We start from the raw sequence: 27,303 nt of genomic DNA, 5'->3' as shown, positions 1-27,303 counted from the left end.
ATTAATGACTCAAAAGACTGAAGTTGAGCAAAACTGACAGGCTTTTATTCGCAATAGAATGAAGGCCCGACCATGCTGGTCGACTGTCCTGAACTGAGGAGGGGGCTGAAGGACAGTCACCTTTATTCAGGAGACTGTGGGAGGAGCCACAGGTACAGTCGGCCAATGGGTGTGCCCAGACACATAAATATATACATGTGTCTAACCTTTTATCTGGAATTCTGAACACCAGCAACCTTCAAAAACCGGCACATTTTTTGGTAGTTGACATCTGCTCATCAAAGATGGAGTTTTGTACCAAACACGACCTGATGTGATCCTTGCTCAACTCCCGTTTATCCCATCATGTCCCGCAACTTTATAAGCGCCTCTGGATCACCTATACTGTGCCCATCCAGTGTCACAGTGGTTTCAGTTGGCCCAGCAGTGGCTCAATAGCTGTTATCACTACCCATAATCCTCCATGCAGCTGAAGCTGCTGTACCAACGTTAGCACAGGGGATCTGAGAAGATGGCCGTTCTCCTGGTGCTGGTACAGTGGGGGTGGGGTGGGGGAGGGGATAGAAATGGCAACGCGACTTGGGTGGGCGAGGGGAGAGAGACGGTAGTGTGATTTGGCGAACAAGGGGAAAGAGATGGCAATGCAACTTGGTTGGGCGAGCAGAGAGAGAGAGTAGGGTGACATGGGCAGGCGAAGAGAGAGAGACTGCAGCGTGACTCGGTCAGGCAAGAGGAGAGAGACGGCAGGGCAACTTGGGCAGGCGAAGTGAGAGAGACTACAGCGTGACTCGGTCAGGCGAGAGGAGAGACGGCAGAGTGACTTGGGGAGGCGAAGAGAGAGAGACTGCAGCACAACTCAGTCAGGCGAGAGGAGAGAGACGGCAGAGCAACTTGGGCAGGCAAAGAGAGAGAGACTGCAGCGTGACTTGGTCAGGCGAGAGGAGAGAGATGGCAGAGTGACTTGGACAGGCGAAGAGAGAGAGAAGGCAGAGCGACTTGGGCAGGCGAAGAGAGAGAGGAACTGCAGCGTGACTCGGTCAGGCGAGAGGAGAGAGACGGCAGCGTGACTCGGTCAGGCGAGAGGAGAGAGATGGCAGAGCGACTTGGACGGACAAGGGGAGAGAGGTAGGAGCGCGACTTGGGCGGGCAAGGGGAGAGAGATAGCAGCGTGACTCATGCGGGTGGGTGAGTGGGTTGAGAGATGGTAACACAACTCAGATGGGGGGTTGATGTGGCAGCGCGATTCAGGTGGACTTAAAGGGACAAAAATGAAAACGTTTCTGAAATCTGGAAGATTCCGGATAAAAAATTAGGCACATTCACCCCATGTTTTTAAAGAGTCCGGCAGGATGAAGTATTGATGATACTGTGATCGTTGTACCGGCTGTGACTGCAGCGCAGCGATGGGTTTTTGGACAGTCTTGCACGGCTTTATGCAGTCGTTGACGCTGAGCTAGTGGGTGCACAGTGACGAGTCTGGTGTGTCATTTGTTGGAGCTAAGGTAATGTGCCATGGCACTGATGCATTGTGAGTGGTGTGAGGTGATCAGTGGTAGTCTCCAGAGTCCCTGAGGGTGCCAGGTCCCTAACAGAGACAGTGTGTTCATGCCCATCAGGGATATGCCACATATGCGTATTGGAGGTTGGTGTGGAGGAGGTGGACCGTTTCGACCATTGGGTTGGACGTGACTCCTCGCGTTTCCGGAGTAGGACTGGCCCTGGGGATGTCAGGCATGCCAGCAGTGTGGTTCTTGTCACCGATTTCATTGGAAAAGAAAACATGGTGTGTGGCATTGGAGGCTGTACATAGAAAGGATATGATGTAGTGGAGCGCCTCAGGAAGGACCTCTTGCCAGTGGGAGACTGGGAAACTCCTAGACCGCAGGGCTTGGAGGACAGCCTTCCAGAATGTAGCATTCTCCCTTTCCACCTGCCTGTTCCCCTGAGGGTTGTAGCTGGTGATCCTACTCGTGGCGATGCCTCTGGCCAGCAGGTTCTGTCACAGCACATCACTCATAAATGAGGACCCCTGTCGCTATGAATATAGCTGTCGAAGCCAAACTGAGTGAAGAGACTGGAGCCTTGATTACTGTGGCTGCTGTCATGTCGGGGCAGAGGATAGTGAACAGAAACGCGAGTACTCATCAATGACATTTAGGAAGTACATATTGCGGTCCAAGGATGGAATAAGGCAGGTTGTGAGCTTTGATGAAATGGAAGAACCTGGTGATTCCAGGGTGGCAGAGATCATTGTGAAGAGCTTGTAATCGGTTGATTTGTGTGCTGGTACAGTTTCTGTGGGATAGGGCATCTGGGAGCTCATTGAGTTTCCTGGGCTGGTACAAGATATCGTAATTGAAGGTGGAAAGTTCATTTCTCCACCTCAATATCTTGTAGTTCTTGATGTTACCTCACTACTGGTTATTGAACATTGGTCAGTCAGCAAGGTAAATAGTTTCCTGGCCAGATAGTGCCTCCAGTGCTGTACCACCTCGACCATGGCTTGTGCCTTCTTCACAGAGGAGTGTCAAATTTCGGTGTCTTGGAGGGTGTGGGAAAAAAAAGTGATGGGTCTGGCTGCCTGATTAATTACTGCAGCCAGAGTGAAGTCTGGTGCATTGCTCTCCACCTGGAATGGGATGGATTCATCCACGGCATGCATCGTGGCTTTGTGGGGAAAAGAGGTGGATTGAACGAGAGGGTGGGCCTTGTCTGTGTAGTTGGGGACCCATTTGGCATTGTAAGAAAGAAGCCCAGGCATCTTTTCAGGGCCTTGAGGATGTGGGGGAGAGGGAGTTCTAGGAGCGGACACACACAGTCAGGGTTGGGATCAATGACTTCGTTCTCAGTGACAACAATGGCAAGGTGGGTTGTGCAAAATACACACTTAGCCTCTTCTATTTCCTGTTGAAAGACCGAGCCCCCGTTGGTGATGCTGAAGGGGATGCTCAGAAAATGATAGAGGCAGCCGTCCGCCTCGATCCCAGTATATTGGCAATCCTCTGGATGGATGGGGAGCTGATGGTATGCCGATTTTAGGTCGATGGTAGAGAAGACCCGATATTATCCGATTTGGTTCACCAGATTGGATATACGGGGAAGGGGATGCATGTCCAGTTCTATGTACCTGTTAATGGTCTGACTGTAGTTGATAACCATCCTGCTTTTTTGTCCTCTCCAAGGACTAGCTTCCATGATCCCCTCGTTGAGGAGTCATTGCACTTCTGCCCAAATGAAGGCCTATCCCAGCACTGTACTGCCTACTTTTGGTGGTGACGGGTTTACAGCCAGGGGTGACGTTGGCGAACAGCGATGGAGATGTGATTTTGAGAGTGGAGAGCCCTCATGTCGTGTGTGATGGGTGATCAGATTGTTAGCTATGTGTGGTGGGGGAGGGTGCTGAAGGTTCGGTGGACCACAGTGGGCAATTTAAAAAGTGCTGGTTGCAGACAATGAGGGGTGGATGGGGCCCATTGTACTCCGTCATCATGCTTTTAAGGTAATATTGAAAGTCCAGTCCCAGCAGTACGGCAGCGCAGAGCAGTGCCATCACCAAAAGTTTAAAGTTTTTATAGTCTGTGCCCTGCATAGTTAGAGTCAATGCACAGTAGCAGCGGACATCTGCCTCACATTTTCTTGAGGCCAAGGAGACTTTATGCTGACTGGCCTTACAACGACAGAGCAGCACTGCACCATGTTGGGGTGGATGAAGCTTTCTATGCTCCCATCATCAAATAGGCAACTCGTTATGTGGCCATTTACCTGAATGTTCTTCATCAATCTGGCAAGTTGATGGGGACTGCCCTGGTTGAGTGTGATGGAAGCCAGTATTGGATGGCCACTTGTTGCAATATCAGTGAGTTTAAGTGTTGAGTCCAGATCCAAGATGGCGCCCCCCGTGGCCCGCATGTGGCGCTGCTGTATCTTGAAAATGGCACCCAAGATGGCGGCCCCCACAACTTGCACGTGGTGCTGCTGGGTCTCAGAGATAGCACTCAAGATGGCGACCCCCACGATTCGCATGTGATGCCACTAGTTCCCGGGGATGGCGGCCCCCATGGACTGCACGTGGCATTGTTAGGGCGGAGTGGTTTTGATCTGCACTCCATAGCATAGTGCCCTTTCTTCCTGCAGCTGGATCAGACCACGTTTTTTGCTGGGCAGCTTTTCCTCGGGTGCTTGCCCAGGCCGCAGAAGTAGCACTTTGGGTTAGGTCATTGGCAGGGCATGGCAGTAGCGATGTTAGGCACTCACAGAGTACAACTGCTACGGTCAGATTGCAGGCATAACGCGACAGTGGCGCTGCGTCCCAAGTTGGCAGCGCCCTGGGCAACCATGAGGTGGCTGTGTTGTTGGTTGAGGAGGCCTCCACATTCTGAAGGGCCTCCTCTAGTGTACCTGCCAATTCGACTGCACTCTGCAGACTGAACTCACCTTACTCTAGTAGTCTCTGGCAGATGTTGAACCTGATGCCTGCAATGTAGGCATCTATAATAAGGTCCTCTGTGTACTCTGTGGCCCTCATGGCCTTGCATTCAGGCCCATCCGAGGGTTCGAAGGGCCTGGAGGTACTCGGCGTTCTATTCCCTGGGTCACTGCTTTCGGGTCACGAGGTGATGTCTGGCGTAAACCTCGTTGACCTTTCTCAGGTACTGACTTTTCAATATGTCCATTGCCTCTGAATACGATGCGGTATCCATGATCATCGAGAACACCAGGGGCCTGACTCATGAGTGCAGTATCTGTATCTGTAATTTGTCATTCTCCTTCTGAATGATGGCAGATGATGCCTGCAGGAAACATTGTACATCAAGACTATCACGAATAAAATTGATGCACCATCAATGACTCAAAAGACAGAAGATGAGCAAAAAGGAGAGGCTTTTATTTGAAGGCACATCCCTGCTGGTCGACTGTACCGAACTGACAAGCAGCTGAGGGACAGTCACCTTTATTCAGGAGCCTGTAGGAAGAGCCACTGGAACAGTTTCCCAATGAATTTGTCCAGACAGATAAATATATGCATACAGTGATTTACCATCATTGTCTTTTAACAAAATGCACAAAAACCTGTCTTTTGTCCCATGAAGGCCATTATTGTTGATTGATGGCAGGAACGGCTATTTATACTTCTTTCTTTGGCTTGGCTTCACGGACGAAGATTTATGGAGGGGTAATGTCCACGTCAGCTGCAGGCTCGTTTGTGGCTGACAAGTCCGATGCGGGACAGGCAGACACGGTTGCAGCGGTCGCAAGGGAAAATTGCTTGGTTGGGGTTGGGTGTTGGGTTTTTCCTCCTTTGCCTTTTGACAGTGAGGTGGGCTCTGCGGTCTTCTTCAAAGGAGGTTGCTGCCCACCAAACTGTGAGGCGCCAAGATGCACGGTTTGAGGCGATATCAGCCCACTGGCGGTGGTCAATGTGGCAGGCACCAAGAGCTTTCTTTAGGCAGTCCTTGTACCTTTTCTTTGGTGCACCTCTGTCTCGGTGGCCAGTGGAGAGCTCGCCATACAGCGCTTCCACTAGCGTTATCTCCGCTCCATCCTCAACATTCATTGGAGCGACTTCATCTCCAACATCGAAGTACTTGAGATGGCAGAGGCCGACAGAATCGAATCCACGCTGCTGAAGATCAAACTGCGCTGGGTAGGTCACATCTCCAGAATGGAGGACCATCACCTTCCCAAGATTTATACTTAGGGTTGTACTAATTCATCAGATTTTTTGCTAATCTTGCCTGAAGTATGCTTCAGATTAAGTGAATGGAGCTTTAATCACAAACTGTTAATAATAAATAAGATTTACTTTATTATAGAACATCAAGGCATTATGGAATTTGGGTGATACATCCAAGGGAGAGATGCAAAATGTAACTCTCCACATTGAAATGCTGTCTCTGTTCATATTTCCATCCTTATCTACTTATCGACTGAGCAAGGAAGAAGACATTAAAACCTTTGAAAGATGAAGGTTTCGTGATTGTTTTCTGAGTTGCAGCTCAGCTCCTTAAAGCTTCAATCGTCAACATTTTAACCACAGTTAAATTTTTCTTTTCCTGTTTTTACTTTAGACTTCCAGCATTTCCCCAATTTGGGAAACTGATTTTGGGATGCAGAGAATCATTGCTACGTAATAGATGTGTGTGTTCTGTTGTTTGAATTGATAAAGTCTGATTCCTGATTCACAGCTACACATAATTGAGTTCAATTCTCATAGTCCTTTATTGATAATAGGACAGAGCACATAATATAGCACGAAATGGCCTTCTGCCTGCTGTAAAGCAATGAGATGCCATTAGTGTCACCGACATCCCTTACAGTGAAAAAGAGGCTCCATTCAGAGAAACTGAGTGTCCATGGAATTGCCTCCTGCAGCCTCTGCAGCCGCACAGACCTCAAAGCCATTCAGAGCAGTCGGGTCTGGTGAAACGCTCAAATTTCATTAGGCACTTGGCCAATATTTCTTGGCGGGCACAATTTTTCCAAATTAAATTTAGAACATGAAGACATGACTTCTTCAAGTCGAGTCAAGTCACCTTTATTTATTGTTCATGCCATCTTCTTCTTTGGCTTGGCTTCGCGGACGAAGATTTATGGAGGGGGTAAAAAGTCCACGTCAGCTGCAGGCTCGTTTGTGGCTGACAAGTCCGATGCGGGACAGGCAGACACGGTTGCAGCGGTTGCAGGGGAAAATTGGTTGGTTGGGGTTGGGTGTTGGGTTTTTCCTCCTTTGCCTTTTGTCAGTGAGGTGGGCTCTGCGGTCTTCTTCAAAGGAGGTTGCTGCCCGCCAAACTGTGAGGCGCCAAGATGCACGGTTTGAGGCGTTATCAGCCCACTGGCGGTGGTCAATGTGGCAGGCACCAAGAGATTTCTTTAGGCAGTCCTTGTACCTTTTCTTTGGTGCACCTCTGTCACGGTGGCCAGTGGAGAGCTCGCCATATAACACGATCTTGGGAAGGCGATGGTCCTCCATTCTGGAGACGTGACCCATCCAGCGCAGCTGGATCTTCAGCAGCGTGGACTCGATGCTGTCGACCTCTGCCATCTCGAGTACTTCGACGTTAGGGATGAAAGCGCTCCAATGGATGTTGAGGATGGAGCGGAGACAACGCTGGTGGAAGCGTTCTAGGAGCCGTAGGTGGTGCCGGTAGAGGACCCATGATTCGGAGCCGAACAGGAGTGTGGGTATGACAACGGCTCTGTATACGCTTATCTTTGTGAGGTTTTTCAGTTGGTTGTTTTTCCAGACTCTTTTGTGTAGTCTTCCAAAGGCGCTATTTGCCTTGGTGAGTCTGTTGTCTATCTCATTGTCGATCCTTGCATCTGATGAAATGGTGCAGCCGAGATAGGTAAACTGGTGGACCGTTTTGAGTTTTGTGTGCCCGATGAAGATGTGGGGGGGCTGGTAGTCATGGTGGGGGGCTGGCTGATGGAGGACCTCAGTTTTCTTCAGGCTGACTTCCAGGCCAAACATGTTCATGCCATACTTGCACGGTAAAGACGAGATAATGTTTTTCCAGGTCCACAAAAAGACTGTTGCCCAATCTGGACGTAGTGCTACGGTACTTCCTACAAGGATGGCAGAAGGGAGAACAGTTTACTTGAGGGGTGTGTGGAGTCCTTCACAATGTTTATTGCCTTTCGCCTGTGTTGAGTGTTGTAGATGTCCTCCATAGTAGGAAGAGAGCCCCCAATGATCTTTTCCGCTGACTTCATTATCCTCTGCAGGGGTCTTAAGGTCCGAAGTAGTACAGGTTCCAAACCAGGCAGTGTTGCACAGGATGTTCTCAATGCATCCTCTGTAGAATGTCGTGAGGATGGAGGGTGAGAGATTAAATTTCCTCAGCCTTTGCAGGAAGTAGAGGTGCTGCTGGGCTTTCTTGGCAATGAGGCTGGTGCTAAGGGACCAGGTAAGATTCTCTGCCAAGTGCACTCCCAAGGAACTTGATACTATTGATGACCTCAATGGTGGAGCCGTCAATGGTCAGTGAAGTGTGTTCCATCTGGACCCTCCTGAAGTTGACAACCATCTCTTTTGTTTTATCATTGCTCAGATACAGGTTGTTGGTTCTGCACCAGTCTGTTAGCGACTGCACCTCATCTCTGTAGGCTGACTCCTCATTCTTACTAATAAGGCCCACCACAGATTTGATGATGTGGTTCGAGCTGTGTTTAGCTGCACAGTCATGGGTCAGTAGAGTGAAATGTAATGGACTAAGCACACAGCCCTGGGTGGGGGAGGGGGGTCCCCATGCTCAGTGTGATAGCCTTGGAAGTGCTGTTACTGATCCAAACTGCTTGAGGTCTCCCCAACAGGAAGTCAAGAATCCAATTGCAGAAGGAGGTTTTTAGACCCAGCAAGCTCAACTTCCTTATCACATACTGAGGTATAACTGAGTTGAATGCTGAACTGAAGTCAATAAACAGCATTCAAACATGCAAGTCCTTATTTTCCGAGTGGGTGAGGGCTAGGTGGAGGGTGGTGGTGATGGCATCGTCTGCAGAGTGGTTTGGATCTCTATCCGAGCTACAGAGGGTCCAGTGACGGGGGCAGTAGCTTGATGTGTCCCGCGACAAGGCTCTTGAAGCACATCACGTGATGATGGACATAAATGCGACAGGGCGGTTTGTCATTGAGGCAGAATACAGACCATTGTTTTGGCACGGGGACAATGGTGGTGGCTTTATTGGGACAACGGCGCTTTTCAGGGAGATGTTAAAGATGTCGGTGACAACATCTGCCAGCTGAGCCACAAATCCCCTGAATGCTCCCAGGAATATTCTATGGGATGACCTTGCCTAACTCTCTCTTCACCTCGGCCACTGCAAGACACAACACCTGATCATTTGGAGGAGAGGTGATTTTCTTCGCCGCCACGTCGTTCTTCGCCTCAAAACACATGTAGAAGTTGTTCAGTGCATCTAGGAGGGAGGCATCACCAGCACAGGTGTAGTCCTGTGATTGGTGCTCTTCCACCTGTGTTGCATGTCCTTGCTGTCCAGGTAGTGAATATGAATGCAATGGGCGTGTGCACGCTTTGCTTTTCTGATGGCCTTAGACAGCTTGGCTCTTGCAATAGCTAGGGCTACCTTGTCGACCGCTCTGAAAGCAGTGTCTCGGTTCCTGAGTAGAACACGCACAAGAAATAATAATCAAATGAAAAATCCAATACTGCTTAAGCTATGAATGAGAGGAAAGTGTTGGAGGAAGTCAGCAGATCAGTCCTGATGTGGGTGTTGAAGTGAAACGTTAGCTATCCTTTTTCCTCCACAAATACTGCCTAACCCTTTTTTTTTATACCCTGAACAAATGGAACTTGGCAAAATAGGACATGACATCTGGAAGGATAGTAAATTTGACACAAACTGTGGCAGACATGGCAGAGCAGCAATCAGCAAAGAAAATGAAATGCTGAGTTCCGGTGCCAAATCAAGTGCAGATCTGAGGCCATCATACTGAAGCTATTTAGTGTTTTCGTTGAGATTGTTTCCTGAATACCACATGCAGTTCTGCTCACCATAAGGCAGAATTGTAATTTCAGGGTTGTAATTAAACAACACAATATTTGGGATTAACACGACTTTCTTAAATGAGAGGGAATTTGTATCTCTTAAAGATGTATAGTGAATTCCAAACATGATATCATTTGGATCATGAGAATGGAAGGTAATCTTAGGAAATGTCCCATGGCTGTGTGGCCAAACACCATTCCAATTCCACCTGTACATTTGTAGGTGACACCACTGTTGGAGGCTGAATCTCAAAAGATGGCGAGTCTGAGTTTGGAAAGGAGATTGGTGCCAGGGCCACAACATCTTCCTCAATGGCAACAAGACAAAGGAGCTGGTCTCAAACTGCTGGTTGAGGGGTAGAGCTCACTTCCCTGCCTGTATCAATAGAGCTGAGGTGGAGATAGTAGATGGGTTTATGTTTCTAGGAATAAACACCTCTACTGATTTTTGATTGTTGAACATTACAGCACAGTACAGGGCATTCAGCCCAGGATGTTGTGCTGACCTATGTAAACCTACTCCACATCAAATTTTCTTCCCGACATCACACTTATAACTCTCTCTTTTCTTGTATCCATGTGCATATCTAAGAGTCTTTAAAATATCCATATTATACCAGCCACCACTACCACCACTGCTGGCTATGCATTCCAGACACCCACCAATCTCTGTGTGGGGGGAAAAAATGTATCTCTGATATCTCCCTAAACTTTCCTCACTCGCCTTAAACCCTCTGGTACTTGCTGTTGTAACTCTGGGGGGTGGGGGGGGGGGAGGTTTTGGCTGTCCATCCTATCTTAGCCCCTCAAAATCTCATGCACCTCTATTAAGTCAACCCTCATCCTTTGCGCAGCCTTGCCGACATGGTAGCCCAGAAAGTGCAACAGCGCCTCTACTTCCTCAGAAGCCTGAGAAAATTTGGAATGTCACCTGCATCCCTCAACAACTTCTGCAGATATACCATTGAAAGTATCCTGTTGGGGTGCTTCACTGAATGGTGTGGGAAATGTTCTACTCAAGACCACAGGAAACTGCAAAGTTGTGAATGCAGCTCAGACCATAACACAACTCTCCCATCCCCCAACCATTGACTCCATCTGCACTTCCCATTGTCTTGGAAAAGCAGCCAATATGTTCAAAAACATTATCTCACCCTGGCCACCCTCTTCCTGTTGGGAAGAAGGCTCACAGGTGTGAAATCCTGCACCACCAAATTCAAAGACTGCTTCTTTCCCACTGTTATCAGAGTCCTGGATGAATCGCACGTAATGTTGCCTTTGCTCCGTACTAACTGATCTGTCTCTATAGATCTGCACTCTGTACTGTTTTAGTTTCTATACTTTGTATTTTGCACACAAGAGATTTTCTCGCCTCACCTCGGCATGGTTAGTGTAGCAGGCGGCATGAATAGCACAGCAGTGAGAGCAGCTCCAGTGATCTCGTTTCGAATCCAGCACAGTCTGTAAGGAGCTTTTATGTTTTCTCTGTGTCTGTGTGCGTTTCCTCCAGGCACTACAGTTTCCTCCCACCTTTCAAAATGTATGGGGGTTGTAGGTCATTTGGGTTATTTAGGCCTGTTACCACATTGTATGTCTAAATTTTTTTTTTAATTAAAAACTCAGTGCATATGAGAACTCAAATATCCAAAGGAGTGTTGAAAGAAGGGGACAGAAACTCAGGAACAATTTGGAAGGCAGGTTTGATGTCATAGAAATATACCCCAATTTTCTTGGAAGGATTTTCTGTTTTTTTTTTAAATTTGGGGCAGTAATTGCCCCTCTTAATCAAGCAGAAAGGAGCCTTGTTCAGTGGTTATCCCTGCTGCAACTTTGATGTTTGCTGGATTTCAGTGGGTTCTCAAAGTCAGCCATGCTGTTTTGAAACAGTAGTTGTACGTAAGCCAGACCAAGTTGGCTGTAGGATTTCTTACTATTAAAAACATTGATGACTTTATCAGATGTTTATTACAATTAGCATATTACAAGGCTACCTTTTCCTAGATTTATTGAGCCAGCTATTGCCATGGTGAGATTAAACACGAAGACTGATGGGCTGCCCAACTTTTTTAGCAACAGATCACTCTTGGTGAATGGAATTCTGATGGAAAAATTGATTCAAGTCATTAATGCCTCTTAAGTAATGCAGCACAGAAGTATTACTTAACTTCTCACAACAAGGCCATTAGCAGGATCCTTGACTCCAATAAATGTAACAGCTAATGTCAGTTACATGAGGAAAGTTAGGCAGTTTAAACCATTTCCTTCCAAGGTTTACAGCATTCGTGCATATTAACTGAGCACTGACCAAATGATCTTGTTAATATCTGTATATTCTTCAGTATTTTTCTCTCTTTTTGGCTTATTTATACTTCATGCTATTCTATTCTGCTTTACTGGAAAGATGATATGATTGAAAAATATGTTGGATATGACCAGTTATGACAAGAACATTGTTTGGATTTGGAACAAGCAAATTGGTCACTTCATCACTGCAGGAGTATTGTTTCGTCGCAGTAGTTTGTTTCAGTTCAGTGATCCATCTAGCTTATTCTTGCACCCTTCCTCATTTTCTTTGACAGCTTCCCCCTGCCTCCAACAAACCTGTTCTGCAAATGATTCTAGAACAAATTCTAAAATTGAAAATAATTTTCTCCACTGTGTGATAAAGTAAATACAGTAAAACTACTGTGAACCAGAATTCAAGGAACAGGCTTAAAAATTGCAGAAAATAAATAAGGTAAAAAAAAACATAAGATTTAAACTGGCACGACTCTCTGTTAGTTCGCCAATCACACACCACGTAATCTCAAGCAACTAGAAAATACATTATCTGGCATCTACTGATCCCCATAGGTGGCGAATACTGTACCCAAAATTGCAGGAGAAACTCAGCAGGTCCTGCAGTGTCCATAGGAGGCAATGTTTTGGGACTGAACCCTTCGCCAAGGTAACTGCTGGATTTATCCAGCAATTCTGTTATATATCTTTGCCTTCTGTGGATACTGCAGGACCTGCTGAGTTTCTCCAGCAATTTTGTGCATTTATTACGATCACGGTGTCTACAGACTTTTTTTCTTCACTGTGAACCACTTCAGAGCATCTGAAAGGTATTGCATCGATGCCACTTCTTTCTTCCTTTACTAGCTCTATATCCCACTTCTTCCAAATAGGAATTCATCCAGTGCTTTTTCAAAACCTGTCATTGTAATTTGTTCCACAATTTCACAGGAATGCAATAATGCTTTGGGCGAGCAACGGAGCATTCCACCTTAAAAAGATGAATGACAGCTGGAACAAATTTCTAGGTACAGTGGTTATGACCAGGAGAGCAGATGGATTGAAGAAACTGTTGGAAGTGACAATGGGAGGATGGTAGGTTTGGGATTCAATATAAAAAGACTTTTGGAATGATGGCATCCATTGAGCCCTATGGTTTCTCTGCAAGATGGCTTCTCTTGGTTCTGACTGTAACGGCCACTGGGCAATGCTGAATTACATTTCTGTTTTATTACATGATAATAAGTAGTATTGTTATAATTCTCTCTGTGCTGAAGTTTATTTTTGCATCACCAATAAGTGGTAATTCTGCCTCACTCGCAGGGAAAAGAATCTCAGGGCTGTATGTGATGTCAATAAATCAAATCTGAGCATCTGATCTGATCTAGCAAGTGACAGTAATTGCTCATCTAGTTACCCCAACCCAGATTTAATGCAGCCTAATTCACCCCCTTGCCTACCCAGTCCTTTTACCTCTACCAGTTGCACATCTCTTCTCAATGACAACAAAAGCAAAGAGACTTCTGTGGAAATAAACAACATGTAAAAGTATGATTTTTATGTTTAATCCATATATACAAAGTGCCAGAGGAATGACGATAGCCTCAATTTAAAAAAAATGTCTTGGTTTCATTAAAAATCTGTGAAAGTTATTCCAATTTGCTGTGACACATTTCCTCAGCTTTCCCCTGAGATTGTATCAAGTGCTGTCGTTTTGTAATTGCTGCCAGTTTTTCCATTTGCTCCCACTGGACTTCTGCTTAACAGAGGGAGAGAGAGAGAGAGAGAGAGAGAGAAAATTATCCTCCTGATGACAGAGTTGCCTGGATGATTTCATGCTTGTAGCATTTGTTCACGGGAATTTGTGAAAAATGTGGCTGCAGCAGGGCACTGAAACAATTAATGTTACTTTTAGTTTTCGACTGTGTGCCGTCGATTGAATGAAGAATTGCAGGTGTTCTGCTGACCTGGTCCCGAGGGATTTTATGATGGTAGATTTTAAGAAGAAAGAACATGTGTGTGCAGAGTAAAGCAGCAGCTGTCAAAGATTTATGCTTTTGTTAGAACTGTAAGATTTAAAAATGTAGCATTTAATAAAAATACATGGAAAGCAGAACAAATTTTAAAGATGTTGGTTATGAACTCTTGGTTTGATCTCTTTACCATAGCAGCAGCTTGTGGGAATGTGGAATCAGAATGCTCTACTATCTTAATTTAAGTATGGTAAGAGGGACTATATTGAGTAAAAGACATCAGATCCTTTTTATTACTTTGGAGCTTATAGAGGACCACACTTGAACACATAATTACTTTAAAGGGACTTTTGTTAGTCCATAAGAACGATTACAAGTCCAGTGGGAGATAGGAACCGAACCATGTTGGAGATGGTCATAAGAGTCCATTATTATTATGAATTTGGTGTGTTGACTCCCTGTCATGATCTTGACTTTCTTCTGTTTTGGATATTTGCTTCAAACGATTGGGAATACGTGTATATTTAGAATCAGAATTTTTAGTCATGAACACGTTACAAAATCTGTTGTTATGCGGCAGGATCCCAGTGCAAATATTTGTGTAAACCACCTTCTTTGGCTTAGCTTCGCGGACGAAGATTTATGGAGGGGTATGTCCACGTCTGCTGCAGGCCCGTTGGTGACTCACAAGTCCGATGCGGGACAGCCAGGCACGGTTGCAAGGGAAAATTGGTGGGTTGGGGTTGGGGGTTGGGTTTTTCTTCCTTTGTCTTTTGTCAGTGAGGTGGGCTCTGCGGTCTTCTTCAAAGGAGGTTGCTGCCCGCCGAACTGTGAGGCGCCAAGATGCACGGTTGGAGGCGAGATCAGCCCACTGGCGGGGGTCAATGTGGCAGGCACCAAGTCAGGAAGTCAGCCTGAAGAAAACTGAGGTCCTCCATCAGCCAGCTCCCCACCAGGACTACCAGCCCGCCCACATCTCCATCGGGCACACAGAACTCAAAACGGCCAACCAGTTTACCTACCTCGGCTGCACCATTTCATTTCAAACCACCGTACAAAATAAATAAATAAAATAATAGATTGATTGATAGATAGATAGACAGATAACTAGATAAATAAATAAATAACTAGAAGTCAAAGTAAGTCCATGTCGATGGTTCTTCATTCATTCAGGAATCTGATGGCGGAGGGGAAGAACCTCTCCTTGTGCTGCTGGGTGCTCGTCTTCAGGCTCCTGTACCTTTGACCTGATGGTAGCTGAGTGAAGAGAGCATGCCCTGGGTGGTGGGGGTCTTTGAGGAGGGAGGCTTCTTTCTTAGGACACTGCCTCTTGTAGATCTCCTAAATGGAGTGAAGACTCGGTCCCTGTGATGTAGCAGGCTGAGTTAACAAACTTCTTCTTATCCATACCAGACAGTGATGCAACCAGCCAGAATGCTCTCCACGGTCCACCTGTAGAAGTTTTTGAGTGTCTTCGATGACACACCGAATCTCCTCAGACACCTCGCCATTGGCGAGCCTTCTTTGTGATTGCATCGACGTGGAGACTCCAGGACAGATCCTCAGAGATGTTGACACCCAGGAATTTGAAATTCTTTAGTCATACAGCACGGAACAGGCCCTTCAACCCAAATCACCCACATTAACCAAGGTGACATTTTGAATGAGTCCCATTTGCCTGTGTTTGATCCATATCTTTAGCCCGTTGTACGTGTTCAAATGAGTTTTGAATTATTGTACCTGCTTCTGGGAGCCTGTTCCTGATACAAACCACCCTGTGAAAAAGATGCCCCTCAGGTCCTTCTTAAATCTTTTCCCTCTCACCTTAAACCTATGCCCTCTGGACCTAGAATTGTGTAGCCCCGGTGAAAAGATTGTGAAAATTCACTTTATCTATGTTATAAACCTCTAAAAGGTTTTTCCTCCGCTTCGTACATTCCAGGAATAAAGACCAAGTTTATCTAACTTCTCCCTTCTCGGTAGCATGCTGGTAGATATCCTCTATAACCCTTCCAATCTTTTGATATCCTTTCTATCACTGGACAAGGTAAGTGTGCTCTTACCAATGCCTTGTACAGCGATGTCATAAGATTGTACTCAATATCTCATCCAATGAAGGCATGTGTTTCTTTGTGGGACTTATAGTGTTATTCATTGTCTTGCTACAACATGTGTACACACAATAAAACTCATTTGATTCATCAACCAGTCATTGGAAAGTTGTTTGAAAATGCATTTCAATTCAGCACTGACAACCAGTAATGGTGAAAACAACATTACTCTCTAAGAAAATGTGTAACTCTGATGCGGAACAGAGGTGTAGCTGGTGGAGCTGCTGTCTCTCAGTGCCAGAGGCTTGGAAGCTGTCAGTGTGGAGTTTCCACACTGTGACCACGTGGGCTCCACATTCCAAAGACTTTGAGGCTGGTAGGATTAATTGCTCATTGTAAATTACCCCCAGTGCATAGGTGAATAGGGGAATGTGGGGGTAATTGAAATGAATTGGGGGGGGGAATAGAAATATAGCCTTAATGTCAGATCAGTGTAAATGGATAGTCTGGTTGGCATGGACTCAATGGGCTGACAGGCCTGTTTCCATGCTGCATTTCTCAATAAAGATGCAACTTTTAAAATTGCTGTGTAGATTGTGATATTTGGTTCTGAGCCAGAGAGTGACGAGTCTGTTTAAAAACAAAAAGAAAGTTTCTCCTTTAGTGAAATATTATGTTTTGTTCTGGATTCCACTCATCAGGAAAGATGCAAAGGTTTTAGAGGGTGTCAAAGGAATTCCATAAGATAATTCTAGAGTTGAGGTAAGTTAGTTATGTGGATACTTTAGAACAGTGGTTCCCAACCTTTTTCTTCCAACTCACATACCACTTTAAGTATTCCCTATGCCATAGGTGCTTTGTGATTAGTAAGGGATTGCTTAAGGTGGGATGTGGGTGGAAAGAAATAAATTTGAAAATCACTGTTTTAATCATCCCTCATTGACTCGTTATGTGCACGGTTTCAGAACTCCAAAGGAAATGGGCCAATGACAAGTTCTCTCAAGCAAAATACTTTGTTAACAATTGGGTCTGGAGCAGTGGTTCTCAACCTTCCCTTCCCACTCACATCCCCCCTTAAGCAATCCCTTACTAATCACAGAGCACGAATGACATAGAGAATACTTAAAGTGGGATGTGAGTTGGAAGAAAAAGGTTGGGAACCACTGCTCTAGAATAACAAGGATTAATCTCCTTGGAACAGGGGAGATTGTGAATTTACTAGTGATAGTTAAAATCCTAATGGACATGAAGAGAATAGTTTGAGCCAAACTGGAGGCTGACCATATTAGATATGTGCCAAGAAAGGAACCTTGGGGAAACTTCATTACCCAGAAAATGTAAAGCTGTCACTTGGTGTGTATATGAGGGACAACCTGTCCTGGACCCACATTATTCAGGGAGGTACAGCACCACATACACTTCCTAAGGAGGTTGAGGAGGGCAAGGCTACTGGCTCTCATCTTGGCAACCTTTTCCAAGAGCACATTTGAGAGTGTCCTGTCTGGCTGCTTCATTGTGTGGGATGGCAGTTGCAAAGCATCAGACTTGAAGCCTCTACAGAGGATCATCAGAATGGCCGAGAAGATCACTGGGGTCTCCCTTTCCTCTATTTACTGGAGCATTGTCCAAATCCGGCTCAAGCAATTATAGAAAACCATTTCCATCCAACACACAGTATCTTTAACCCACTACCATGAAGAAGAAGGTGCAGGAGAATCAAAATCTGGACAGCCAGGCTGGGGAATAGCTTCTTCCTGCAGCTTGTGTGATTTTAGGTTTACAGCATGGTAACAGACCATTCCAGCCTACAGGTCCATGCCGTCAATTTTGCATCACATCAACTTACACACCTGGTACGTTTTGAATGGTGGGAGGAAACCGGAGCCTCAGAGAAAACCCACGCAGACAAAGGGAGAGCATACAAATTTCTTACAGACAGCGCAGGATTCGAACCCCCTGTTTGATGAACAGTACCCTCTAACGGTTAAAGCCATCCCAAATATTTAGATGCGTTTATTTTGATTACTTTTGAGATCATTATGTACTGTGCATTATGTATTTTCATGCGTACAACATGGACTTGAGCAGTGGTTTTCAAACATTTTATTTCCACTCATATACCACTTTAAGTAATCCCTATTCCATCGGTGCTCTGTGATTACTTAGGGATTACTTAAGGTGGTAAGTGAGTGGAAAGAAAAAGTTTGAAAAACACTGTTTTAATCGTACTTCGTTGACTCATTATGTGCATGGTTTCATAACTCCAAATGAAATGGCCCAATGACAATTTTTCTGAAGCAAAATATTTCAGTAACATTTGGGTCTAGAGCAGTGGTTCTCTACATTTTTGCCCCATTCACATCCCACCTAAATAATCCCTTATTAATCACTAATGACAGCGCGTTATATGCGATTTTTACAAACCAGGTACCTCCTCCCCCTCCATATGCATGCTATACGAGAATATTTTTACACATTGAAAGAGCACGCACAACTGATAATGGGCGTGGGAAAGACAAATCGGCAATTTATAGCGAGCGCGGATGTTATAATGAGCATGGAAACAAAATAGCTGCATTGAAAGAATGCGCACAATTTATACCAGGCATGGGAAAGTAATAGCAGCATTGAAAGAACGCGCACAATTTATAGCAGGCATGGGAAAGTAATAGCTGCATTGAAAGAACGCGCACAATTTATAGCAGGCATGGGAAAGTAATAGGTGCATTGAAAGAACACGCACAATTTATAGTGAGCGTGGGAACTTATGATTTTGGGAATTCTCTCTTGGCCTGAGTGCCAAGGTATTCCGAAAAAAAAAGGATATTCTGGCTAGGCACTGCAATTTAATTGCCCACACCTGTCCCATGAGGGAGAAGATTAATATATTAAGTGCCTCTGATCTGAGACAACATAAGGATGATTCTACCCTATAGCATCAGTTTAATCATCCTCATTTCATCAAATCAAACCATTATTTTTCACAAGTTTTGCATAATCATTTCAGAATTAAAATACTGCTTAACTCTGAAGCCTGTATCAGATCTATTTGATTCCTCTCCAAAACTTGTCAATGAGTTTCAGGAGGATGTATCTTTGTAATGGATGATTAACACCTCTGGGGGAAGTTGATTGGGTGTTAATTGCGGGAGATTAACTGTGAAAGATAGTGGGACCATGGACTATGCTTTGCACATGTCCCAAGTAAGTGCAAATTGCTCTTGTAAATCTTGTGTGCCCACATGGTATATGCATGTGTACACAGTATGGAAATATTTTTACTCGGTTTATGATTTTCTGCACGTTATGTGCATCTGCATCTGTGTGTGTTATATGAGTGAAAATACGGTACTTAAAATGGTATATGAGTGGAAAGAAAAAGTTTGAAACCACTGGTCTTGAGAGACACTGTTTTGTCAGGTGGTACATATACTTTGGCTTGGCTTCGCGGACGAAGATTTATGGAGGGGTAAATGTCCACGTCAGCTGCAGGCTCGTTGGTGACTGACAAGTCTGATGCGGGACAGGCAGACACGGTTGCAGCCGTTGCAGGGGAAAATTGGTGGGTTGGGGTTGGGTGTTGGGTTTTTCCTCCTTGAGGTGGGCTCTGCGGTCTTCTTCAAAGGAGGCTGCTGCCTGCCGAACTGTGAGGCGCCAAGATGCACGGTTGGAGGCGAGATCAGCCCACTGGCGGTGGTATACAATCAGATGGTAATAAACTAAACTTGAACGAACTAAGGCAAATTACACATCGATATATTCAAGGGGAAGCCTGATATCTGCTATAACTTTCTCAAACTACTGTAACCATCTTCAATGACTGATACAGATATACTCATCTCCCTGTCTTTACTCCAGTTAAGGTTGGCTCTTATTCTTTGAATTGAAAAGTTTGTTTCTATTAACTAAATTTAATGTAATTTCAGCCTTTTGACAAACACCCAGACAGTTGCATTCTACCAGTATTCTATTTCGTGTTCAAAAATCGAACTATTGCAAGGACTCATCGGGTCAAGCAGTGTCTGTGGAGGAAAAGGGATAATTGAAAAATTTGGTGGTGACCTTGCATTAGGGTCACGACCGAAAATGTCAACCATCCCTGTCTGATCTGCTGAGTCATTCTTGCTGTTTTTTTGCAAGATTCCAATATCTGCAGTCTCTTGTGTTGCCTTTTTGGATTTGCTGTTTGCTGAAAAAGGAGATTGTTGGGAAATTATAATAGTATTGCATGTCTTTGCATAGTTTTTGAATGGATTGTGATACCACCAAGAGTTGTTTAATTTTATTTTAAATGTCAACATTCAGCACAGTTACAGGGCCTTCCAGCTCACGAGCCCCGTGTTGCCCAAGTACCCCAATTAACCTCCAACCCCATCAGTTTCGAAGGTAGTGCTCAGATGAAGCCCATGTAGGTCATGTGGAGAACGTGCAAACCAGATTTGAACCCAGGCCACTGGTGCTGCAACAGCTTGCCCTAACCACCACACCAACATGCCGTTTATGACTTTAAATTCTAATCTTTTTAATTCATCAAACTTTCTGTAAAATGGCTGTAGCCAATAAAACACCAAAGCACAAGTTACATGCTCACATTTGTCATATTAATTTCCACCAAGTGAGGTACCACAAAAGAATAGGAAAATCAATTAATTAAAGTACCTTAGGATCTTTACATCATGGGCAAAATAGATATTTTTGTGTAAATCAATCAAACATTTAAGTAAAGCATTTGAGAGATGTCAGATTGAACCTTGCTTGGGAGTTATACAAATTATTTTTTAAGAAAGGAACTGAAAAGTAAAGATAATTAGCTTTGTAAATATTTGACCTGGTTATTTAATGTGCTGTCCTCTTCAATAGGGTTTTATCACTTTATTTAAATCGACACCACTTGCTTCTTATTCATTGTCCAAAATTGAATACATGCTGGTGACTTGTGTTTCACATTTTAATTTACTGTATAGTAAAACAGCAAATTTTAGTCGATAGCACTTAGATTATAATATATTTTACATCAATGAAATATCCCTCAGATCTAATCAACTGTGGTAAGAAAGGAAATCAACTGCCAATTCAGTGAATTTTGAAGAAACAGAAATTATATGAATGACCAGGCAGGTCATGTATATTTTTGATGTTGGTTGAGGCATGAACATAGGTATCTTTCTATACTCCCTTTTACATTTAACAGAGAGACTGATGGAGATCAGGACAGATGATGGAGAGGGGGGCTATAAATATCTCTGATGTTGAGTCTGCTTGAAGACAATTGCTGGCAAAGTAAATGAGAGAAACTACAGATGTTGGAAAACTGGAGAAACGCACAAAATGCTGGAGGAACTCAGCAAGTCAGACAAAATCCATGGAAGCTGTCTAACCTGTGGAGTTCCTCCAGCAATGTTGAATGATTGCTGGCATGTAGCAAATTCTTTAGGTCATGGTATTGTGGAGCCGCTTTGGTTGTGAGCAAGTTGGGATGAGCGGAATCGAACAAGGGCAACAGGCAGTGCTGTGAGGTTTTCAAGTGGGTTAGTGAGGTTAAGGAGACACAAGACCATTCAGAGTCTGAGAGAATGCTGTGCTGGGAGAGTTGCATGAATTTGGACCAATTCATGAGGTAAAACTGCATTAAAAGAGATTCAGAAGGATTACTCTGAGCATTGTAGTCGAGCCAGAGTAAATCCTGTGAACAATAAAGTTGCTTTTGATGTAATGTAATATTTGATTTAAAAAAAGACACATAGAATTGCTTAAGGTACTTAGTGATTTGAGTATTTAAATTTTTTTTTATTGGCTTTCTACAGATTGATGGTTTACATTTTCGAACCTCAATATCACCTGCAAAACAGTTTTATTCAATGACATCATTTCATCAACCATCTTACATTGTAGCCTGAGAGTTTTTCTGTGGTACAAACAACACAAAGCTGGTCTTTGCTCCATTGGTGTTACTTTAATGGAGGGACGTGGAAAAATACAGAGAATTGGGAAAATAAATGGATGGCCCTTTGTAGTTTTCTGTTAATCATCTTGGCTGCTCATTGTCATAAGGAACTAATATTGGTTAGCCTTGTATTTCACATTTTAATTTACTGTATAGTAAAACTGCAAATTTTAGTCGCTCGCACTTAGTATACAATATACAATAAAAGCCTGGATATGGCTTTGGAAATCTTGGGAAATATGGACTGCAGCAGACTGGAGAGCCCAAGCAGCTGGAAAACTTTTCTTTCCTATCAGCTACTGGCAGTGACTGGATTTGGAACAAGAAGATGGGATAAATATAATTACTGCTTAAACTCATCAATCTCTGCAGCTGCTGCCCTCCTAAATTATCAGTCCACTTATTTTCACGATAATTTTGACTTGGACTTTACCATCTGAAATGGGTGGTGCAGTGGAATTTGTTTTTTGGATGTGCAGTTGACTAATAATGGATGATCATGTTCCTTATTGTTATAAGCTGTCCTAGTAATGGTGCTAATTGCCTTTTCGTGACAAGTTTGAGAAATTGTTATTGCTATTTCACACGAAAGGGGCAACTTAGGGTCGATAGTTTCTGGCACCAGCGTCACATCATGTTGCTGTTTTCAGAAGTGTTGAGAAGTTAAGAATCAAAGGCATCTTTTTGCTTTTGTAATTTGAATACGACTTGCCTTATTATATTCAATGTGTCTTTAAATAGTTGGGCAACATATATTTAGACGTAAAGCATGGTAACAGGCCCTTCTGGCCCACGAGGCCATGGCCTCCAAATACACCAATTAACCGACAAACCCTGTACATTTTTGGAGGACGGGAGAGAAAACTGGAGCGTCCGCAGGAAACCTAGGCAGAAACGTACAAACTTGTTCAAAACAGTTGTGTTTTTGCACCCGGCTTGCTGGCATTGCTCTTATCGGTACACTAACCATGCCACTCTATTTGTATTTGAAGTAATTTGCTTAAGCTTTAATCAGTTGCTTTTGTATCAGCTTTTTTATAAATTCTGACCCACAAACCTGTGGTGCCCTCGTGACCGATTAACCTACCAACACAGTATATATATTTGGAACGTGGGAGGAAACCAGAACACCCAGAGGAAACCCATGTGGACATGGGGAGAACATACAAATACCATGCAGAGACACATCTAAACCTAGGTTGTGGCCATTGTAATAGTATTGCACTAACTGCCACACTAACATTGTTGTGTTTGAGGAAGAAGTACTTCTTGAGGTACATTGGTGTCTGATTTATTTTATAAATATTTATTTTCTTATTATTTTATCCATATTTTATAAATATTAGCAAAGGATAGTTCAATCAAACCAATATAATTGTCAAGTTACAGCAAGAAGGGATCATTGGACTCATAAAAATTGGCAGCACTGTGAGATCTGCTGTATTGGCAGCGCTGCCACTGGTCTGGATCCAGGAGAGCTGAGAGCAGAGACACAGTGCTGCTCTGAAGGGTTCCACCACCTGGTCCTAATGTGGGCCACTCCATACAGGTTTTAAACAGCCTGTTAAAAGAAACAACGGTGATTGTAAATAAAATCCCGCAACTTTGGAGGTCTGTCCCCAAGATGAAGACATCTATGCTTGAGACCAGCCACACAGGTTTTCAGGCTCTGGGGGAGTAGTTGACTGGCACAGGTCACCAGAAATGGAGAGAACACTCCCTACAGAGAAGGAGAAGCAGAGGAGATGACCCTGCAAAACGGTGACCATGGCAGCAACCAGCAATGGTAGGACCCACACAGGCTGCAGGCTGCTGGAGACTGATTCATGGGAATCAGGTATTGGTGCCGGGATTCGAGAGGGTGTAAGAAGGGCTCTTGAAGAGCCTCGGGTGCTGAAGGCTTCCTGCTCACGTCGGAGGTTTGGATCTGGAGCTTGGGTTGCCGATGTATGGAACAGGAGTCTTTACGGCCGCAGAGGCTGAGGGAGCGCTGAAGGTGAATCCACTGGCACTCAGTGACTCTTGTGCTTCTCCACCTCTCGTACTGTAAAGGATGCCTGATGACTAATGATGTCTCTTTATCTGCCTTACGACAGGCATAAGTCAATTTTGTGTATACCTGACAATAAAGGAATCTTGAATCTTGAAATCCAATTTAATGTATTTCAGAATTAGGTATTCTGCTATTTTGCTGCGCAATGGTTTCCATTTGTTGCATATAAAGTATCAAAACAATTTTTTGTTTTTTTACTTCATTGTCAATTATAAAATTATTCTCTGGATCTGATGATCTCAGAATTTATGAGCAATGTCAAATGGACAGTAAAATGGATGTTATTTTGTGCGTATGTTCAGTCAAATGTACAATTAAGGTCACATTATGTTGCTGGAAATAATCTCTACCCATTGCAGTGGATGTTGATACATGTATTCCTATCGATTTACATCACTTGGAAAACCAGAAGTAGGTCAGGGGTTCTGGCTCTGCAGGAACCTCCATGCAACCCAGTGGGATCTTCTGCTCCTTGAGTTGGAGAATGACCTGTGCTGGTGATCCAGGCAGCATTAACTGAGCTGGACCATGTTGTCTGACAAACAATGTGATGCACATTTGTGGGCATGTGACCCAACAGACTGAAAAAGAGATAACTGGGGTTTCCCTTTCCTCTATTGACAACATACACTCTGAACATTGCTTTAAATATGACTCAAACTAGCTAATACAAGAAGGAGGTCCAGAAGCATCAAACTCAGAATTGCCAGGCTGGGGAATAGCTTCTTCCTAAAGGATGTGAGATTGGTGAATGGTATCTTCTAACCTTGGGTCTCTTATAAACAAAACAAGGAGCTTATTCCAATATATTATACGTGATTGTAATGTGCTATGTATTGTGTGTGTGTACCATGGTCTGGAGAAATGCTGTTTTGTCTAGTTGTAACTGTACAATTAGATGGTAATAAACTTGAACTTGACTATTTTCATGTCAATTTTTATTTTGCTGTTCATTTACTCTTCATCCCTGATTGTTCCTTAACACTGTCCCTTTCAGAGGACACTTCAAGTGCTATCGACAGATCAGTAATAATGTTTTATTCCCACCCCAGAAAGGCATGAGTGAGCCAGATGGGTTTTTAATAACAATCTGACAGTTTTCTGTTCACCCTTTTAAAAACTATTTGTTTTTGATTATGAATAGAATTTGAATCCAACAGCCGCCTCGGTGAGACGAGGGTTGTCAGGTCTTACTGCTGCACCACCAGGCACATCATTGCCTCAACAGCCAATCATTTTCACCGAGAAGCTGTTGAAATTAACTTGCCATTCTTCACTCACCTTTGGGTTCCAATTATGGAAAAGGAAATTCTTTCCAGAAATTTCTTGCAGAGCACAACTTGGTGATTTCAAAGTACAACAAATGTGTCCGAATGTGTAACATTGCCGGCAGTACTGTCATTTGCAAGGTTAGCGCAATTCTATTACAGTGCGTTCGAATCCCGTGCTGACTTTAAGGAATTTGTACGTTCTTTCCGTGTCTGCTTTGTTTTCCTCTAGATGCTCCAGTTTCCTTCCACCCTCCAAAAATGTATGGGGATTTGTGGGGATTGCAGGTTAACTGGAATATTTTGGGGACATGAGCACATAGGCCGGAAGGGACTGTACGTTTAAATTAAAAATAAAAATCTAAATGGAGACGTCATATTTTTTATATGTGACAACAGCTGAAACGTGATGCAAATGACGTGAAAACATGACACTTGCTCCATTGATTGTTTCTGAAATGAAGTACGATTTTAGTTGACAACATACTTAACTGTAAATGTAAACTAATGTTTACAAGGCATCCCAGACAAATAAACCTTGGCCTAGAAATTCATCTATGCTAAGTCCAAAAGACTCTTTAACATGGTGTTATTTTTGTGTACACTTCCGAGTGATTTGATACCAGTAATTAGTGAAGCGTGGTCTTTTCATTGTGGGAATGCCATGTACCTTAGTATTATTTTTCAGGTACTCAGCTTGCTGAAGTGAAGTCCACAGTTGAGCAATGTCCAAAATTAATTTCAGCCAGTGGTCAATATCATGTCAATATATGAATTAGGAGCAGGGTCGACCCACTCAAGCCCTTGAACGTGCTCCACTGCTCTCTGAGATCATGGCTCACCTCAGCTGCTCCTTTCCACCTATCCCTGATAACCTGTCACTCCTTGGGGAACAAGAATCTATCTACACATTGCCTCAAAAAGAGTCAAAAACTAATTTTAACTCCCATCCCCCACTCTGGGAAAGAAAAGAAATGTCTCATTTCTGTCCTAAATTTTTGACGTTATTTTTAATGCCAACTCTTCAAGGACTTTTGAAGTGCAATAAATGATTCCAACTCACTTTCAGAAGAAAGAGGATGATTAAACTGATGCTAACAAAGGCTAAATGAAAAAATTAAAAGGAAATAAAATTATTTAAAAAAAACACGTCACCTGCACCATGTCCCATTCTCTTGGTCACTTTCATTTCCCTGCAAGGACAGATTGCTATTGAACCCCAATTTTGAAGGGGACGACTGCTAATCAGTCTGAGTGCCAATATATTTCAAGTTAGGTAGTCACACTCTAATGAATGTATCATGTTTCTTCCTTAGATTGTATATGATTTTCTCCAGGGGAATGCAACTCTGTATTTCCATATTCCATCTTGTGATATTTACTTAGGAGTTGGACTACCACGTACACTTCCTGGCTACCGTCAAGGCAACTTTCACAAATGAAATTTGGTATTTGGACATTCTAAAATTCACGTCCCCAATATCTCCCAGAAGGTATGCTTCTGGATCCTGTGGAAAATCCGCTTTTATAATTTTTTTCAGAATGTCCCCCAGAAGGGTCTCAGCTTTGTACATAGCCAGGTGGAGAAGTTCCAACCTCCACACCATACCTAAAGCACATTTATGAAATTTCAGCCTTTGATTTGTGTAACTTTTGTGGTGTGAGGTACAACTGGTGCAAGAAATTATACTGCACCATCCTGTATCTGGCTTTGATGACCCCCATCACACCATCCAACCACAGGTCTTACCACCACTCTTTATCGATTATTGTGCCCAAGTGCAACTCCCATCTCTCCCTCAACCTGTGTAAGCCCAGCTTCGGGCTCTAACTTTGGAATATGTAATACATCTTAGAAATAAATTTATACACATTGCCCTTTCAAATTAGAATTTCCATGACAGTACATTTAACTATGGTCATAGATGGACCCAATTTTTCCCTGAAAAGAGAGATCGTATTTGCAGATAAACAAATCGTATTTGTTTCTAAAGTGCTCAAATGACATTTTTTTTAACCCAGAGTTAAGGGCATTAAATTATTCTGGGACAAAGGCATTTTGGGGGATATCCCCACCTTCCACCCAACACATTGTTTTACTATTTTCCATGACTGAAATACATGCTTTAGGATGGGCTATCTGTTTACTTTGGAAGTAATTTGGTATCCCACTTGTATATGAAATCTTCAGCTATCTCTTTGCCTACCAAGTACAGTCCAATTTGCAC

The 27,303-nt window shown here is 43.7% G+C and overlaps 1 protein-coding gene across 15 annotated transcripts in view; it reads left to right on the top strand.

The window, feature by feature from the left end:
• Positions 1-27,303, top strand: part of LOC138755825 (intermembrane lipid transfer protein VPS13B-like) — a 1,263,706-nt gene that overhangs the window by 490,340 nt on the left and 746,063 nt on the right. The window contains exon 20 of one of the 15 annotated variants that reach the window (XM_069922516.1): positions 15,173-15,363. The exons of the other annotated variants lie outside the window; for them this stretch is intronic. Coding sequence (XP_069778617.1) covers positions 15,173-15,240 — 68 coding nt within the window. The 3' untranslated portion in view covers positions 15,241-15,363. Of the gene's footprint in view, positions 1-15,172; positions 15,364-27,303 lie in introns of those variants that run through there. 15 annotated transcript variants of the gene reach the window in all.

The sequence above is a fragment of the Narcine bancroftii genome, chromosome 2, assembly GCF_036971445.1.
Source record: "Narcine bancroftii isolate sNarBan1 chromosome 2, sNarBan1.hap1, whole genome shotgun sequence".
Lineage (NCBI taxonomy): Eukaryota > Metazoa > Chordata > Chondrichthyes > Torpediniformes > Narcinidae > Narcine > Narcine bancroftii.
The sequence above is the reverse complement of the archived record's forward strand: the minus strand, read 5'-3'. Positions and strand labels throughout refer to the sequence as shown.